Below are 17,946 nucleotides of genomic sequence, written 5' to 3' on the forward strand. Positions count from 1 at the left end.
GTTTTAGAAAAGGCAGAGGAACCAGAGATCAAATTGCCAACATCCACTGGATCATCGAAAAAGCAGGAGAGTTCCAGTAAAACATCTATTTCTGCTTTATTGACTATGCCAAAGGCTTTGTGTGGATTACGATAAACTGTGGAAAATCTGAAAGAGATGGGAATACCAGACCATCTGACCTGCCTCTTGAGAAACCTATATGCAGGTTAGGAAGCAACAGTTCGAACTGGACATGGAACAACAGACTGGTCCCAAATAGGAAAAGGAGTCCGTCAAGGCTGTATATTGTCATGCTGCTTATTTAACTTATATGCAGAGCACATCATGAGAAACGCTGGGCTGGATGAAGCACAAGCTGGAATCAAAATTGCTGGGAGAAATATGAATAACTTCAGATATGCAGATGACACCACCCTTATGGCAGAAAGTAAAGAAGAACTAAAGAGACTCTTGAAGAAAGTGAAAGAGGAGAGTGAAAAAGTTGGCTGAAAGCTCAACATGCAGAAAACTAAGATTATGGCATCTGGTCCCATCACTTCATGGCAAATAGATGGGGAAACAGTGGAAATAGTGGCTGACTTTATTTTAGGGGCTCCAAAATCACTGCAGATGGTGATTGCGGCCATGAAATTAAAATATGCTTATTCCTTGGATGGAAAGTTATGACCAACCTAGACAGCATATTGAAGAGCAGAGGCATTACTTTGTCAACAAAGGTCCGTCTAGTCAAGGCTATGGTTTTTCCAGTGGTCATGTATGGATGTGAGATTTGGACTGTAAAGAAAACTGAGCGCCAAAGAATTGATGGTTGTGAACTGTAGTGTTGGAGAAGACTCTTGAGAGTCCCTTGGACTGCAAGGAGATCCAACCAGCCCATCATAAAGGAGATCAGTCCTGGGTATTCATTGGAAGGACTGATGTTGAAGCTGAAACTCCAATACTTTGGCCACTTGATGTGAAGGGCTGACTCATTTGAAAAAACCCTGGAGAAGGGGATGACAGAGGATGAGATGGTTGGATGGCATCACTGACTCAATGGACATGGGTTTGGCTGGACTCTGGGAGTTGGTGATGGACAGGGAGGCCTGGCGTGCTGTGATTCATGGGGCTGCAAAGAGTCAGACACGACTGAGCGACTGAACTGAACTGAACTGAATACATGAATATATATTTGTGGCATGATATTTAATCACAAGTCTGACAATTGTGAAAAAACTGAAGTTTTGCAGTAAACTAACTGTTCCCTAAGAGCTAGTGGCTAAGCCCTGCTGCTGCCGCTGCTAAGTTGCTTAAGTTGCGTCCGACTCTGTGCGATCCCATGGATGGCAGCCCACCAGGCTCCTCTATCCCTGGGATTCTCCAGGTAAGAATATTGGAGTGGGTTGCCATTTCCTTCTCCAGGCTAAGCCTTAGTGGCCAGTATTAAACCGGTAGTTGATATGGCATTATCCTTTTTATTTTTTAAATATGAAATCACCTTACATGAAAACTTATGAGGATGCCTGACTAATTATTAACCAGTCTAGAAATGCATCCACAAAGTTTAGGATAGGGAAATTATTCCCAAGTAGGAGAAAAAAAAAATCCCTTGAATGAAATCTTTATCTTGTCCATAATGTTAAGCCGGTCCCAAATTTCGGTGACATTCGATTATATGGCATTATATGGCATTCTCTTGGCCATATAAACACCCAACACTCAAAATACAAACGTGTCATTTTTACTACTAATCTGAAATGCTACTACTGAAAAATAGTAGTGTATACTACTACTAAATACTACTACTACTGAAAAATACTACAGTTGCTTAATTTATATATAGGAGAAGAAAATGCCAGATTTTATCCTAGTTTGAGCTTATATTTTTAGCCTTCTACACAGATAATTATGATTCAAGGGACATTCAAGAATGCATGCTCCTTTAACTGATTATTGTGGTTCTCTTTTAGCTTAACAGTGGCTTTCGATATTCCTTATATGTTCCCCAAGCTTTCACTCCTCTAATGTTAACCAGGACTAGTTTTTTTCTGTAGCATGGACATACATGTGGATTGCAGGCGCTGCTGCCAGCTTCCCCTCCAACATGAGGACCAGATCTGTCATTCAGGAAATAGGTGCAAAGATTATTCCTGGGCTAAACACTCACAGGAAGGGTGAATATGTAAGATGGCATAGGAGACATGTAGCAATCATGAGAGATGAGTCACGCACTTAATTGGAGAAGCCATAAGTTTTATCTTTTTTTTCCTCTCAGGTTTTATTTTATTATAATTTATTAGAGAGTATCTTGGAGAAGGCAATGGCACCCCATTCTAGTACTCTTGCCTGGAAAATCCCATGGGCAGAGGAGCCTGGTAGGCTGCAGTCCATGGGGTCACTAAGAGTCGGACATGACTTCGCGACTTCACTTTCACTTTTCACTTTCATGCATTGGAGAAGGAAATGGCAACCTACTCCAGTATTCTTGCCTGGAGAATCCCAGGGATGGGGGAGCCTGGTGGGCTGCCATCTATGGGGCCGCACAGAGTCAGACACGACTGAAGTGACTTAGCAGCAGAGAGTATCTTTCCCCTAGTTGTTTAGTTGCTAAGTCATGTCAGGCTCTTTGTGACCTCATGGACTGTAGCTCGCCAGGTTCCTCTGTCCATGGAATTTCCCAGGCAAGAATACTGGAGTGGGGAGCCTTTCCCTGCTCCAGGGGATCTTCCCACCCCAGGGATCGAACCTGCATCTCCTGCATTGGATTTTTACTAAGCCATTGGGAAACCCCACTTTTCCCCCGCCACAGTTTACCTGTTGATCAGTTATTTATTGCAATTGAGGGCATGAAAGGGTAGTAGGCCATGAGAAAAGGGTTAACAGCAAGTGTGGGCTGATCCAGGCCTGCCTTGGAATGTCTCCTCATGGTACTGTTTCCATGGCCACAGCAGAGTGAAGATAAAATGTGGAATGTTGTGTCTATCTTGCTTTATTTACCCTTGGTCTGTGCAGCTGGGGTGCAGTGAGTGGTGGTGCAGGCCTTAGGCTGACCTGACTGGAACGGTTTAAAAGACAGGTGGAAAGTTGAGGGCGGCCTCACGGAGGCCCAGGGACCACACACACCTGCTCTGTGGCCGCCCTGCAAGTTGTGGCGGAGGGGTGGCTTCCAGGCCCCCGGATGAATGCAGAGATTATACCACCTGTATTTCCTCCCGCATTTCCCTCCATAAAGCTGAGCAAATAGACTGTTAGACTGAAGCCAGTTTGTGGCTTGTGAGCCTGGCTGTCAAGTTGGACTAGTAACAACCACTGAGGTACTGTAAAAGCAAATTCAAAACTGTTATTTCAGGTTCTTTTTTTTTTTTTTTAGTAATTAAAGCTATTTTCATTTTGTAAATTACCAGTGTATTTTATGGTTTCCTATTTCTCAATAAATGAATTCAATGGGTTTTCCCTAACTGAAGCTAAGGACAAGCTAGAGATAACCAGTAAGTATTGTAAATTAAGTTCAAGTTCTGCTCCACTTAGACTCATTCATTGAACTATTAAAGAAGCTACAGTGTATGAGGCAGGTAGCTGGGTATACAAAGAAAAATGAAAATAAGCAGAACAACCTTTTTTTTGTGGAGCCTATACAATGTGGGTTTATGCGTGAGTGGGGCTGGGAGTGGTATCACTGATGCTGTAACAGAGGTGAGTACCCATCGCTATGGAAGAAAAGGAGGGTCCTCTAACCGTCCGGAAGAGCTCAGGTGAGATGGGGGCGGTTAAAGTGAGTCCACAACAGTGGGGAAGGAGAAGAGCGAACATATGAGAGACAGGAGTCTGATGACACAGAACTTGGAATTGATTGAATGTAAGGGAAGGGGTTTGCCCAGGTGGCTCAGTGGTAAAGAATCTACTTGCCAATCAGGAGACACGAGTTCAATCCCTGGGTCAAGAAGATCCCCTGGAGAAGAAAATGGCAACCCTGTCCAGTACTCTTGCCTGGAGAATCCCATGGACAGAGGAACCTGGCGGGCTACAGTCCATGGGGTCGCAAAGAGTCGGACAGGACTGAGAGGCTGAGCACCTGTGCACGGGAGGTGAGGAGGGGTGAGCTGTGAGGGAGAAGACAGGGTATTTAACTCTGGACAAGTACCATCCTCTTCTCTCCCCTGGAACAATGTAGTCTGCATCTTTATAAAAGAGCTTATCATTCTGTTTTGCAACTTGCTTATATCTCCCCCCACAACTTTGAAATGCTTGAAATCAAGGCCCAGGTCCTATGTTTATCTTTGTAACCACAGAGCGTAGCACAAACTATGTCCTCAGATTTATAGGACTGACTATAGCCAGGGACTGAAATACTGATTTCAGTCTTTTATCACAAAGGATGCACTTAAAACTCTTTTTTCTCGTAATGAATTTTGTGTTTTAATACATTTCTACTAAGCAAATTGCAATATAAAAATAATCTCTGGCTTATGATCCTTGCTGATATAAACACACACCATAATCCTTAAAAAATTCCAATCAAAAGTAAAGCAACTTGATGTTTTGGTTAGTTTTAGCAGTGCTACTGTAGTTAAATATTGTGTGTGTGTGTGTGCTCAGTCACTCAGTCCTGTCCTATGAAATACTAAAATAGCTTGGAATTTCCTTTTTTCCCTTCATGCTGATTTTTAGGATTAATGCTTGGTGATGTAGCTAACTTTAGCTCATTCTTGCTTAAAAATTCAGCACAATGTTGAACTTTTAATGCTGGCTTGGTTGCTACTTCTATGAGAAGAGAGGGTAAGAGATGAGAATGAGTGTGTTTTTATCTTTACAGTGCTTTAATTCTTTAAAAAAAAATCTGGAGTGAATATGACAAAATATAAACCTACTCAATATGGCTGGTGGGTACATGGGAATCAAATTTATTTTCTGAATGCTTTAAAATTTCATACTTTAAAAGTGAAATGGCTGATTTCAAATGCCTTTTTAAAACAAATACCCATTAAAAAGTTAACACATTTACTCATGATAAAAAAAAAATACTGTGAAATTCTCTTCTAAATACTGATTGAAAACATCTGCCCTTAACTTTAGAAAGGATAACTTTAAAAACATCAGAGTAAACACAGAATTTCAATTATTGACAATAAGGGAAGACAGATCATAAATTATATGAGAATTTTAACAATTGAAAATTTGATATTTAAAATTAAGATTTCATTGAAGCCTATAAACCCTAAATTATCACCTTTATTCAGATGACTCAGACATCTAGACATCTGTAAAATTCCTAACACCCATAGCCAGCAGCCTGCTGTACCACCCTTCTTGAGCCCAATGTGATCCAAACAAAAGTCAGCCACCTCTGCCTCCTCTCCCACTGAGTGCATTCTAATCTGGTCCTCTTAATCCAGTGATTGGAGTCACTGCAAGTCAGAAGCCCAGGGCAATTTTTTTGGTCATTAAGCCTTGCAATGTTAGCATTCACTTCATCCCAGGCTTCTTTACAGGAGTCTTTTTAAAACTGTGTCTACTTTATCAAGGTTGTAAGTAAACTAGCATTAGTCCATGAACTCAAACATACACAAACTGGGACACAGTCAATGAGTGAAAGCATGTGCATGAATGAGGGTTCCCAGGCAGCGCTGTGGAACAGTCTTGTTATCCTGGGCTTATCTCTACTCCCCCAAGCAACGTATGATCATCTGACACACAGACCAAATGAATCCCTGGGCTAAATATCAGTAGAGCTTAAATTTTTTAATGTATTATGTTCACAGAAGTTTGAATATTTTCCTTACTCCCCAGTGGAACATCTTGTGTACTTCACTTTGACAGCTGTGGCTTTATAGTGTGATCAGAGTGACAGTTTTGAAACTCAAAATGATCATGTTCCCCCCTAACTCATGTCCCTCTCCCCCTCTTCCATAGACATGAACACTCCAGAGATTACCTATTGCTCTTAAAATAAGACCAAAATCCTAACATAGCCTTTGATCAAAACTTTTCTTAATTTTCCCACTGTCTCCTCCAGCTTCATCTTCCCCAAACTAACCCTTGCTCTTTGATACAAAGAAATGAAAAGTTGAGCTTTCTTGTTATACAGTTTCATTCTAGTACTTACCACAGTTGTAATTTTACTTGCATATTTTATTATTAGTATTTATCTCCCATATCATAAGCAATAATGTTTTCAATATTGTTTTTGTTTTGATCACTACCTAGTATCTAGCATAGTCCCTGGCTCATTTCTTTTTAATGAACAAATGGTCTAAAGAGAAAGAAGATAAATCATTCTCTCAAAAGATTTATATTTACATAATGCATTTGCCTATGAACCCAGATAAAAGAAGGATATGTGAAAAAAATTCAAGCATCAATCAATAAAGGGGAAATATAAGTAAGTAATATTTATGAGCTTATAGGAAGAAAATGGAAGCTCCTTAAAATTGGAAAAGAATAAAAATGGTTTTAGATTTGGAGGAAGACATAGACTCACTGCTTTGAGCTGATGGCATAAAATTATAGATGACAGTAACAAATTTGACCTTTACTTTTTATCAGTATTGCCATTTGGGTATGTAGATTGTGGAAAATGGCCTAGATGTTCTTAATAAGTTAGCCTATATATATTTTTTGGTCCAAATGAATTATATACTTAGAAGGCTTGCAGGTGAAATTAATAAATTGTATTATGTGGATGTGTATACATACATGTAGGCTAAGTTGCTTCAGTCGTGTCTGACTCTTTGTGACCCTATGATTGTAGCCCTCCAGGCTCCTATGTCCATGGGATTCTCCTGGCAAGAAAACTGGAGTGGGTTGCCATGCCCTCCTCCAGGGGATCTTCCTGATCCAGAGACTGAACCCATGTCTCCTAAGTCTCCTGCATCTCCACCACTAGTGGCACCTGGGAAGCCCCGAAAGTAAGCCCTATTGGCTTTCAAAACCAAGTGCCCAGAGGGTGAAATCAGGTGAGCCAGGCGACAGTTCACGTACAGCGGGTTGAATTTCATCACAGGAACCCTGATTTGGGGGAATCCTGATCTTTTATACCAGACAGGAAGCCTGACTAACCTTTGCTTTGGAGGGTGTGTTTATTTCCTAGGTGACAAAAATACCACAAACTGCTGAAAACCACAGACACTTATTCTCTCACAATTCAGGAGGCCAGAAATCTGAGGTCAAGTTATTGGCAGGTTTGGTTATTTCTTGGAGAAGGCAATGGCACCCCACTCCAGTACTCTTGCCTGGAAAATCCCATGGACGGAGGAGCCTGGTAGGCTGCAGTCCATGGGGTCGCATAGAGTCGGACACGACTGAAGCGACTTAGGAGCAGCAGCAGCAGTAGCAGTTGGTTATTTCTGGAGGCTCTGCTCCATACTTTTCTTCCAGCTTCTAGTGGCTCCAGAAATCCTTGGTGTGGGGGAGGCTCACCACATACAACTCAAGTACAACTCCTTGAATGCAGTATCTGTTTACCTGTGACCCATGAGACTAAAGAGACAAGTCATCTGACTCCACACACCCAACATATGATGTTGGAACCAGCATAGGAAAACTGCCATAGACATTACAGTTCAAAAATGGGGAAAGTGGGAGTCACAAAGGAGTTCCCAGTCTAGAGCAGTTCTGGGGTACCCCCAGACAAAGACTGGAAGTTCCTTGATTGGATTCCAAGGTCTGGAATGACTCCGGACCTTCTCCATGACTTCTGGCTCCATCCTCTGAGCCCTTGGCTTCACTCTCTGATTCATCCTTCCTTTCTTCATCACAGAAATCATGTTTTGCAGGTGAGTTTTCTTAGCTTACTTCCTGTAAGTAGAAAATCAGAGGTTCAATGACCTCTTTTTATTTTGCACCCTTTCTGTCCCTATGAGTATCTTTGCTGATATAATTCTCTCAAATCTTTCTGGACATTCTGTGAGGCTCATTAGAGTTCACTCCATTGCACAGAGCCACCATCACACATCATTTTCTACTTTTCTTTGCCCATTGTTTTCATCTATCCCTTTGAAATTTGTACCTCTTGCTTCACACTATTCCCTATTATCCTTCTGTTCTTTATAGCATTTATTATCATCCAATATAAATTTTACTTTTTAAAAAATTTATTGTCTGTTCACTCATTTTCTAACCCAACTATAATTTAAGCTACAATTGGTCAGTGAATTTTGCTTGTTTTGTTCACAGTTATCAGAACAGTGTCTGACACATACAAAATACTGAATTAATGACATAATTTCAAAAAGGATTTGAAGAGTTTCAAAACAGACATTCATCTTCTGTGAAACTTTGTGACATATAGAAATATGTGAAAGAGTATTTGTTCAGGAAGCAGAATCAATAGAGATGACTTTGGATGCCCTAATAGGATTAAAAAATTAAAGTCTCCTCCAATGCACACACATATTCGAACAGACCAAAAAAAAAAAATACAAAAACACTTCAACAATAAGGAACACCACTACTATCGCAAATGCACTCACACAAAGACTGAAACAAAGACTTTTCAATACATTATTGTGAATAACCAACCAAAGAGGAAAGAGATATGTTATCAAAGTTGAAGTTACATTATAGAAATTAGAGTAATATACAACTTATTGTGTAAGTATAAATATTTATAATTATAACTCATCATTTTGTTCATATTGGACTATGCTAATTATTTTTTCTCTAGTGTATCTTCAATATGACCATTAAATATATTTAATTATCTTTGTTTTGTGCTTATAAGAACTCTAAATGAAAGTCTGTAAAACACCATCTCTTGTTCTCCAAGTTTTCAATTCCTGATTGATTTGTTTGGTTAAAAGACTTGAGTGGAAAAGTCTGTTTTTAAGCTCTTGATCTTGGAATCAGTAATAGATATTTAGCTTTCATGGCAGCTATAGAGAATTGAGTTTTTAAGTTTGAAGCTACATTTTTTTCTTCTCCTAGAAGAAAAATCATACCTGAGAGGGAAGATGTCAATCACACTGTATTTTTCTCAGAGTCTGAGGCCCTCCTCAGAATCCAGCTAGGTAAGGGTAAGAGAAGGGTATGGGGCCCTGAGCTGTCCATGCTGGTGAAGCTCTTCATGGTCTTGCTGCATTTCAAGGCTGCCCCACAGGACTGAGTTTCCTCTCAGCCACTGACCTCTGCATGAATCAACATCTCAGAAGGTGCTTGCCATATTTCTGAAAACAGTAATGGCCACATTGATTCTGTTGATGGACAATGTAAACTTGTTTGAGCATCAACCCATGGCTGAAGTACAAGCTTCTTATGGGAAGAACCTCACTTAGTAGAGCTTCCTGAAGGGAACTTACAGGTATGTTCAAGTTGCTAGAGAAGACTGATGTTGGGAGTACCCTGGTGGCCTAGTGGATAGGATTTGGGCTTTTACTGCCATGGCCCAGGTTTGATCCCTGGTCAGAAAACTGAGATTCTGCAAGCAATGCAGCATGGCCAAAAAAGAAAAAAAAAAAAAATTGATGTCAAAGCTCCTGCTAATCCACCAGCTCTTTTAGGAAGTATCCTCCACCATCAGACGAGGCTACTGGTATGGGCTGAATTTTGTCCTCCACCAAATTCATACGTTAAAGTCCTAACCTCCCTGCTGACACTGTACCTCAGAATGTGACTGTATCTGGGGACAGGGTCTTTACAGAGGTAATTATGTTAAAATAAGTTCATTAGTATGGGCTTTTGGTGTCCTCATAAAAGGAGGAAATTTGGTCACAGAGATGTAAAGAGGACAGATGAGGCAGTTATAGGGAGAAGACAGTCATTTATAAGTCAAGGAGGAAGGCCTAGAAAAAACCAATCCTGCTGACACCTTGATCTGGAGCATCTGGTTATAGATTGTGAGAAAATTCCTTTCTGCTGTGTAAGCCACTCAGTTTGTCACATTTGGTTATGTCAGCCCTAGCAAGCTGTGGGTTTTCTCATCTTCCGGAGACCCGCTGGCTCACCTGGACATCTTTAGGGAGGAAGCTGAAAGTGCCATCTGAAGGTCTTTTAATTCTGTCATTGCAGCCAGAAGTGTCAGAGGAGACCAGGGCTGTGGGTCCTTCAGACTGGCAGAACAGGGCAGGAACCTCCCTCCCACCTTAGCCTCAGCACCATATTTCTGCCCAAACAGCAAACATATTAATTCTCTTTTCTGCTTCCTCTTTTGTTTCTGCCTTCATTTTTTCCCCCTTTTTTTCCTTAAGATCCTATTGGTCAGTATCCAATCCTAAGTAGTTACCCAAGCCAGTTATATTACATCACCCAGAAAATTAAAAGTATACCACCCAGAATGATTAAAAATAAAAGACTAGTGATAATGTTCCCCTATAAACAGAGACCTATGCGGAACATCCTTCATCTGTAAACCATATGAATCTCATCCTGAAATGCCTTTCTTCTAGAATATATTCATTTCTCCCACGTCTGAACCGTAAGTATATCCCCACACTTCTCTTCTTGTTCCTCTTTATTTTTGTAGCTCCTAGTCATATCAGGAAGCATGGTCTCTCTGCTTTACATCTGGCTGTATTCCCAGAGCTTCCATTTCCATGTGGCACATCTTTATGCTCACTTGGGGTACCCCAGTGCCCAGCATATTGTTGGCCAGAGATACCTGAAAGGTAACTCCTTTGCTCATCTTGTGCTCATTTTACTAGGGGAAAGGGAAGGAGAGGCGTTTGCTGGTTAGAATTTGTTTATGTATCTCTAGGTTTACAGAAGATTTTAGTTAATAATTGACTGAGTCCCTTTTTTCTCTGATACCCTTTGGTTTCACCCAGGAGCTGGTGTGGTGAAGGATCAAGAGATGGCAATGCACTGGTTTAGGTAAGAAAAACAACCCCTACCAAAAGCAAACCTCTAGAGCTGTCATTTCAGGAAGTGCTGAGATAGAAAACCTTATGATTTTGGCGCTTCTTCTCTAGAACAAAAATAAGGTACACTTTCTTGAAGTGTTGGTAACTTCTTTTTCCACTCAGCAGTGAGGTAGGATTAGTGACGGAAGTGATGTCTCATGCATTTCAAAACAGTCTACAGATTAGCTTTAAAAGAGCTAAACTGGAGAATATGTACTATTCTAGATCAAGATCCAGAACATCAATAATTTTATTAACCAGCACTGTATTAGCATTACCTTGCTTATTAAAGTTTTGATCTCTTGACAATTAGAGACAGATTCATTTGAATTTAAAAGTAGAAATGCATTTATCTATTGTTTATTCTATTTGGGGCCTAAATTCCATTCAATATACAAATTTTTCCACGGGCAGCTTTTATAATTCTGATTGTATAGCATTGGTGTGATGAGTCCTCACAGAAAAAAACATATTATATTTTCAGTTTGAGAAAGTAATAATAACTTTGGAAACAAAGACTTGAATGCTTTACCTAACACTCTAAGGGTTAGACAATGGGAATAAATAGGCTCTGAGATGTTAGAAACTCCATTCTACATGGAGACTGTGGTAGAAAACAAGGACAAGTTAGGACTAAGGTCAAAGTCACTTGATATAGAGAACTGGCTTAGGGTTCATGAAGTCTCAATTTCATCAAAAGTAGAAACCCCTGAAAATGGAATTTTGCCATAGTATTCTTTAAAACGATATTGTCCAATATGGCAGTGACTAGCCACAGAGGCCTCTGAGCCCTTGAAGTGTGGTTAGTGTGAATGGAATGTGCTATGCATGTAAAGTACACACAGAGTTTCCAAGACTTCATATGAAGAAAGGAATATAAAATATCTTACCAACAATTCTTTGTATTGATTATACATTGAATGATAATATGTTGGATATATAGGATTAAATAAAATATATTATTTAACTTTACTTATTCCTTTTAAAACTTTTGATGTGGCTATCAGGACATTTAAAATTACCATGGCATGCATTTTATTTCTATAGGGTAATGCTGATGATCAGAGTCTCCTATGATCCAGAGAAGTGTTTGGTTATCTGAGTGAGCAGTGAGCACAGCCATGGCTTTGCCATTGCCCTCGTATTGATGAGATCATCCTTCTCAGATGCTTTTTGTCTTCTTGCTAGAATAGTGGGTGACAGGCTTGGCTACATATTAGAGTCCCCTGGCGAGCTTTTGAAACATACTAATGCCCAACTCCAGACTGACTGAGTTGTGCTGAAAAGCATCCTGGGTAGCTGTAACATGTAGGGAAGTCAAACCACTGCTCTAGAAGTCCACATTGATTTATAAAGTAAAAACGAACCAGCAGAGGAAGTCATTTCAGTAACACATTTTAAAACGAAGTTTAAAGTGGATATTCTGACCAAATTCACCTACCAACAGAAGTACCTTTGAGAATCAGGAAGGGAATGACATGGCTCTAGAATGGCTAAGCATGGTTGGTATTTAACTCTGCTTGGCTGGAAGCCTTGCTACTGAGACCTAGGCCACACACCAGCAACACTGGTATCACCAGGCGGGTACTTGTTCGAAATGCAGTATTTGAGGCCCTAACCCCAGCCCTACTGAAACATTATAACAAGATTCATTTGTTATAGTGAATGAAGATTCATAATCTTCATTATAACAAGATTCTGGGGTGGCTAGTACATGGATTAAAATTTTAGAAGTGTTGCCCTAAATAATATTTTGTAAACCAGACCTTCCTTACATGGGGCATACAGTTAAAAGCCAATTTCAAAAACATTTCTATTTTTCAGTGATGGAGTCCACTGTCAGGAATGGGATGGGGAAAGTATTACAAGGCAAGATTCCTCCCAGCATATTTTAAACATATCTTTTATGGTTCATGACTCATTAAATTTATTTATTAAATTAGTGCCTCATTAAAGTTTTCTTTTTGTCAATTGTGAAGCTTTCTTATCTAAATGTCTGGTGTCTCAGATGGTAAAGAATCCACTCACAATGCAGGAGACCCAGGTTCAATCCCTGGATTGGAAAGATCCCCTGGAGAAGGGAATGTCAACTCACTCCAGTATTCTTGCCTGGAGAATTCCATGGAGGGAGAAGCCTAGCGAGCTACAGTCCATGGGGTCACAAAGAGTTGGACGCGGCTGAATGACTAAGCACACACAGCATGTTGTAATTTTAATATTTTTTTTTTCCTGTGAAAAGTCTATTCATGCAGTCTGCTCACTTTCCCAGTGGATGTTGTTATTTTCCTGCTTACTTTTCAAAATGTTTATGCATTAGAGATAGAAAACTTTTGTATATTTCCTTGTAATTTGGACTTTTCCCACCTAATCATAAATAAATGAAAAGAACTGCAAAGTAGCAAGGCAATAATTATATAAATTGCACTGCCCAATATGATGGCCATTAACCACATGTGGTCATTTAAATTTAAATAAACTAAAAAAATTCAGTTTCTCGTTGCACTATCTACATTTCAAGTATTTAATACTCAAACACAGCTAATGGTTACTGTAGTGGAAAGCACAGATGCCAAACATTGTCATCTTTGTAGAAATTTCTGTTGGAAAATATTGGCACATTACATATTTCAGTAACTGGAAATAGTGCTTAAGAATCAGGTTACATGCTACTGAATTCCTAATATTCCCAGATGGTCCTTTCCTATATTTTGATTTCCTATATATTTTGGAGAGAAGATTGTAATTATTTTAATGTTTGGAGAAGCTGATGAATGAGTTTGGAACAAATAAGTGATTGAAATAGTCTTACAACATCAGTTTTGTTTTTTTTTTTAATGCTTTGCTTGTTTCAAATAAGAGTTTTCGTTGTTTTTTTTTTTTTTTTTTTAATGAAAGAGGCTTATTAACATTTGTCCCAATGTAAAAGACAGAAGTAATGGTTTTTCAGAGTGTCCTTCAGTCATGCCTGACTCTGCGGCCCTATGGACTGTAGCTCGCCAGGCTCCTCTGTCTATGGGATTCACCAGGCAATACTATTGGAGTGGGTTGCCATGTCTTCCTCCAGGGGATCTTCCTGACCCAGGGACCAAACCAGCCTCTCTTACGTCACCTGCACTGGGAGGCAGGTTCTTTACCACTAGTGCCACCTGGGAAGCCCCATGATTTCCAGTAATGGTTACATATTTGTATTAGCAGTGCCTTTGGTTGTATTAGGGGAATCCATTTTCACAGCACTGTTTCCTTGTTTTTTGTTGCATATTCCTCTCCAATCTGATTTCCACTTCCATTTTCTTTTCCTCTCTTTTTCAGACGAGCCTCCCAGCAGAACCATCCTCATGGTTCCTTTAACCTTGCAGTAGGAAAACTGAAAAACATAACTGGATCCATGGAAGTAGGGTAATGAAAATTAGCAGTCTTCTCCCTTCCAACTGAGATGTCATTCCTTCTAAACCTGCCCCCATACATTACCTGAAATTGACAGATGAAAGCATTTTATATATAGTGCACTTCCCACTCTTGCCTTTTTATCTACTTACAGTGCTATGAGTTATGATAAAAGTCACAAAGTAAAAGGATCTAAGATTCATATATGTGCATAGAGCCCATGGAATAAATTCATAAGGTATCTGATGAGTCCAAAATGAAAGGCCAGGTTATTTCATGATCCTAAGAGTCTCCTGTGAATTTTTAAGGTTCCTAGGAGTCCCATCTTTACAGCTGTAGAGCATTTTCTCATAAACAGAACAGAACATGGAAGAGTATAAGGTAGAAAGCTCTTTTGGGACACAAATTCTGTTTGTGTTTATGAGATGAATCCCCTTTTGATTATTCGCAGTCCCAAGAGAAATACTACTTTTTTCTCTGGAGAAGTTTTTCTTAAAGTTTTTGAGTAGTTCATAATCTATGATATTTTCATGCAGAGATTCTGAGTCAGAAACATCTTCTTTCATAGGCCTTCCCCAAATAAACTTCAATTTTCAGCTTGTTTTAAGAAATGCAACTGACATGTATTCCATTACCACGTTCTATGTGTAATTCCCACCCCCCAATTGTAGACTCCAATCCAGCTCAAGCTGATGAGTAGATGAGGTTCAGAAAGAAGGAGTCTCAGTGAGAGCCTGAAGGATGGTGTGGGTCTAGGGACTTGGTGTAACACGCAGGTATATCGGTTTCACGCATTACTTGGTAATGAAATTTTGAAATGACCAATGGGAGGCAGCCAAATCATATGGTGCAGTCAGTGTTCTCTTTCACAACTGCTGGTGGGCAGTTTTACAACTGACTGATGAGCAGGTTGAATGGAGCCCCTCTCCAGTTACCACTCTCAAACCAAAATATAGAATTTGCTTGTAAGAAAGGGGTGTCTCAGACATTACCTAAGAGTCTTGGCTGGAAAAATTTTTCTAAATGGGGCAAAAGTATCCAGCTGGACTCTGATGTTGTAAGACTGTTTCTTGGGGTAGTTTTTTATTTTATTATGAAGACACTCATGATGAAACCCAGATGAAATGGCAAGTGTTTCACTCAGTACGGTGTTAACATGGCCCTTAGCCTAAACACTTGGACATGCAGGTTCTTTGAATTCACTTTTTCTTTGTGATTCTACTAAGTAACTCTCTCTCCTAGGGACATAGAGATGCTCCTTCATGTTGCTGCAAGACAGGGGATCCAAGAGGCCCAGGAACTTCTGGAGAATATTATTTGGACTAAAAGCAAGCCCTTGCCAACTAAAAGAGTGGGGAGTTTTTTATAAACATTAACACATGTCACGCATGCTTTTTCTGAAGCAGGGTCTGTGTGTCTCTCGTCAACCGTGGCCTTGCAGTGTTTTGTGGAACTGTCAGTGGAAGTGGATTTTACTTACAGTTTTATATGCTGCTGCATCTTCAATTTGCTGTTCCAAGTCCTTTAAAGCAGTAGTACCCAACCTTTTTGGCACCAGAAATTGGTTTCATGGAAGACAATTTTTTCCGCGGACCAGGGGATGGGCGGGGGATGGTTTCGGGAAGCTTCAACCGCATTACATTGATTATGTGCTTTATTTCTTTCATTATTGCATCAGCTCCAGCTAGATCACCAGGCATTAGATCTCAAGGCTGGGTATTGTTGCTTTAAGGCAAGGTGTTGCCTATATGTTTTCCTGGGGTCGGAGTTTGACCTCTTCTGGATGGAGAGGTATTTTCTTTTGCTTGCATGACTGCTCACCTCAGTTAAGTTTCAAGTCAGTGAGCACTGTACACAGTGGTGGGAGGGAAGGAAGAAACCTGTCACACTAGAGACTTGGCTTCTTAGATGTGTGAGTTGGCGCCCACACATCCACGGTGAAGGAGATAAACTCTTCATTAGCCTAATCTATGACATGTGGTGTTCTGCTTAAAATAAACTCGTTTTCATCTCTACATTTCAATTTTCTGCTCGATTAGGTTTCTATGGTGTTTTATTGTATTCGCTTTTTGTATTACAAAAAGGCCTTTATGGGGAAAAATAAGAAGGCCATGAATATTGTCACTAGGAGGGAAAAGGCTAAAGTAGAAGAATTCAGAGTTATTGAGCTCCTGACATGTGTATGGTTTTTCCTAACTGCTTTCAAGTATGTTAGTATTAACTTGGATCAAAGCCTTATGAGGTGGGTAGTATTATCATTCCCATTTTATAGATGTAGAAACAGGTGTAGAGAAGTAATATGTGTAGAGTCATAGCATGACTGGTAAAATAGGTTTAAATTTCTTAACTAGTTTGACTAACACTTCTGCCTTAAATTATTTTTTTTTCCCCCTTAAATTATTAACATCTCATTCCTAAGAAATTCAAAGACGCTCCAAGAGCAGGTACATGACTCTATTACTAGTACACAATGAGAACTTACCTTAGCCAATGACTCAGTCATGTTTTCTAACTGTATTATTTGAGCACAAGCCACATATTCATATTCTTTTAAAGTAGTATTTTTAATCTTCAATATAGCTAGCTGCATTTATTACATTTCGATTATAGCATGATTCTCTCCTGGGAATTTAAATTCAGAAACATGATGTAAGAATGACAAAAGTGTTACAATAGAATTCAATAACATAATTAAGCTGTGTATAAGATACTTGTTTTGCCTTTAAGTTCAAGTGTCGAGTTTATACTAGGTGCACGTTCAGGATGACTGAATCTCAGGCAGTCTCTTTGTCCAGACTTGAACATATAAACATTTAAAGGATGAAGATAAAAATGGTCAAATATTTTCTTTTTTCCTGCTTTTCGTTATTTTACAAGCACTTTAAAACTCTTCAATGTAGAAAATCCAAAATTCATAAACTAAGGTCTTCACTTGAACCTCTGTTAAGTATTTCTGTCATTCCTAGAAACACTTCAGGTTTTCTTTACATTTTTCCAGAGGACACAGTCTTCACTTCAGTCTATGTTGTTTAAGGTATATTAATAACTCTGAAAAATTTATCCTGAGCCACGAATTCCATTTGCATAATACTAGGACAATAATTTCAACCATCTTGTAAATGTGCATTTTTTTTACCTTCACGATGATACCCACTTTCTGCGTACTAAGTTGATAAGTTGTGTCCAACTCTTTGTTACTCCATGGAGTGTAGCCCTCCAGGCTCCTCTGTCCATGGGATTTTTCAGGCAAAAATACTGGGATGGGTTGCCATTTCCTTTTCCATGGGATCTTCCCAACCCAGGGATCCAAGTCTCATCTCCTGTGTCTCCTGCACTGGTAGGCAGATTCTTTACCACTGAGCCACCTGGGAAGCCCTGATACTCACTTCAGTGTATTTCATTTTAAAGTCGTATTTCAAAGACATATAAGTATTTCTTATAGTGACCCTGGTGGCTCAGCCGGTAAAGCGTCTGCTTACAATGCGGGACACCTGGGTTCGATCTCTGGGTTGGGAAGATCTCCTGGAGAAGGAAATGGCGATCCACTCCAGTACTATTGCCTGGAAAATCCCATGGACAGAGGAGCCTGGTAGGGTATAGTCCGTGGAGTCACAAAGAGTCTGACACAACTGAGCGACTTCACTTCACTTCACTTCGTAGTGACAACCAAAACTGGCCATTGTGAGGATATACCGTAGAAATAATCACTAACTGGTGTTAAATTTATTTTTAAGAAATTCTTTCAGGTGAC

At 39.7% G+C, this 17,946-nt stretch overlaps 1 protein-coding gene across 2 annotated transcripts in view; it reads left to right on the plus strand.

Moving 5' to 3' along the window:
* Positions 1–16,212, plus strand: part of LOC147371024 (uncharacterized) — a 62,574-nt gene extending 46,362 nt beyond the window's left edge. For both annotated transcript variants that reach the window (XM_086406743.1, XM_086406742.1), the window contains exons 2-5: positions 10,436–10,577; positions 10,737–10,782; positions 14,121–14,207; positions 15,438–16,212. In XM_086406743.1, coding sequence (XP_086262869.1) covers positions 10,436–10,577; positions 10,737–10,782; positions 14,121–14,207; positions 15,438–15,564 — 402 coding nt within the window. In that variant the 3' untranslated portion in view covers positions 15,565–16,212. The remainder of the gene's footprint in view (positions 1–10,435; positions 10,578–10,736; positions 10,783–14,120; positions 14,208–15,437) is intronic.
* Positions 16,213–17,946: the final 1,734 nt, after the last annotated feature.

Source organism: Bos grunniens, chromosome 6, assembly GCF_055505025.1.
Source record: "Bos grunniens cultivar Pamir isolate PY7600 chromosome 6, Bosgru_T2T1.0, whole genome shotgun sequence".
In the NCBI taxonomy this organism is placed as follows: Eukaryota; Metazoa; Chordata; class Mammalia; order Artiodactyla; family Bovidae; genus Bos; species Bos grunniens.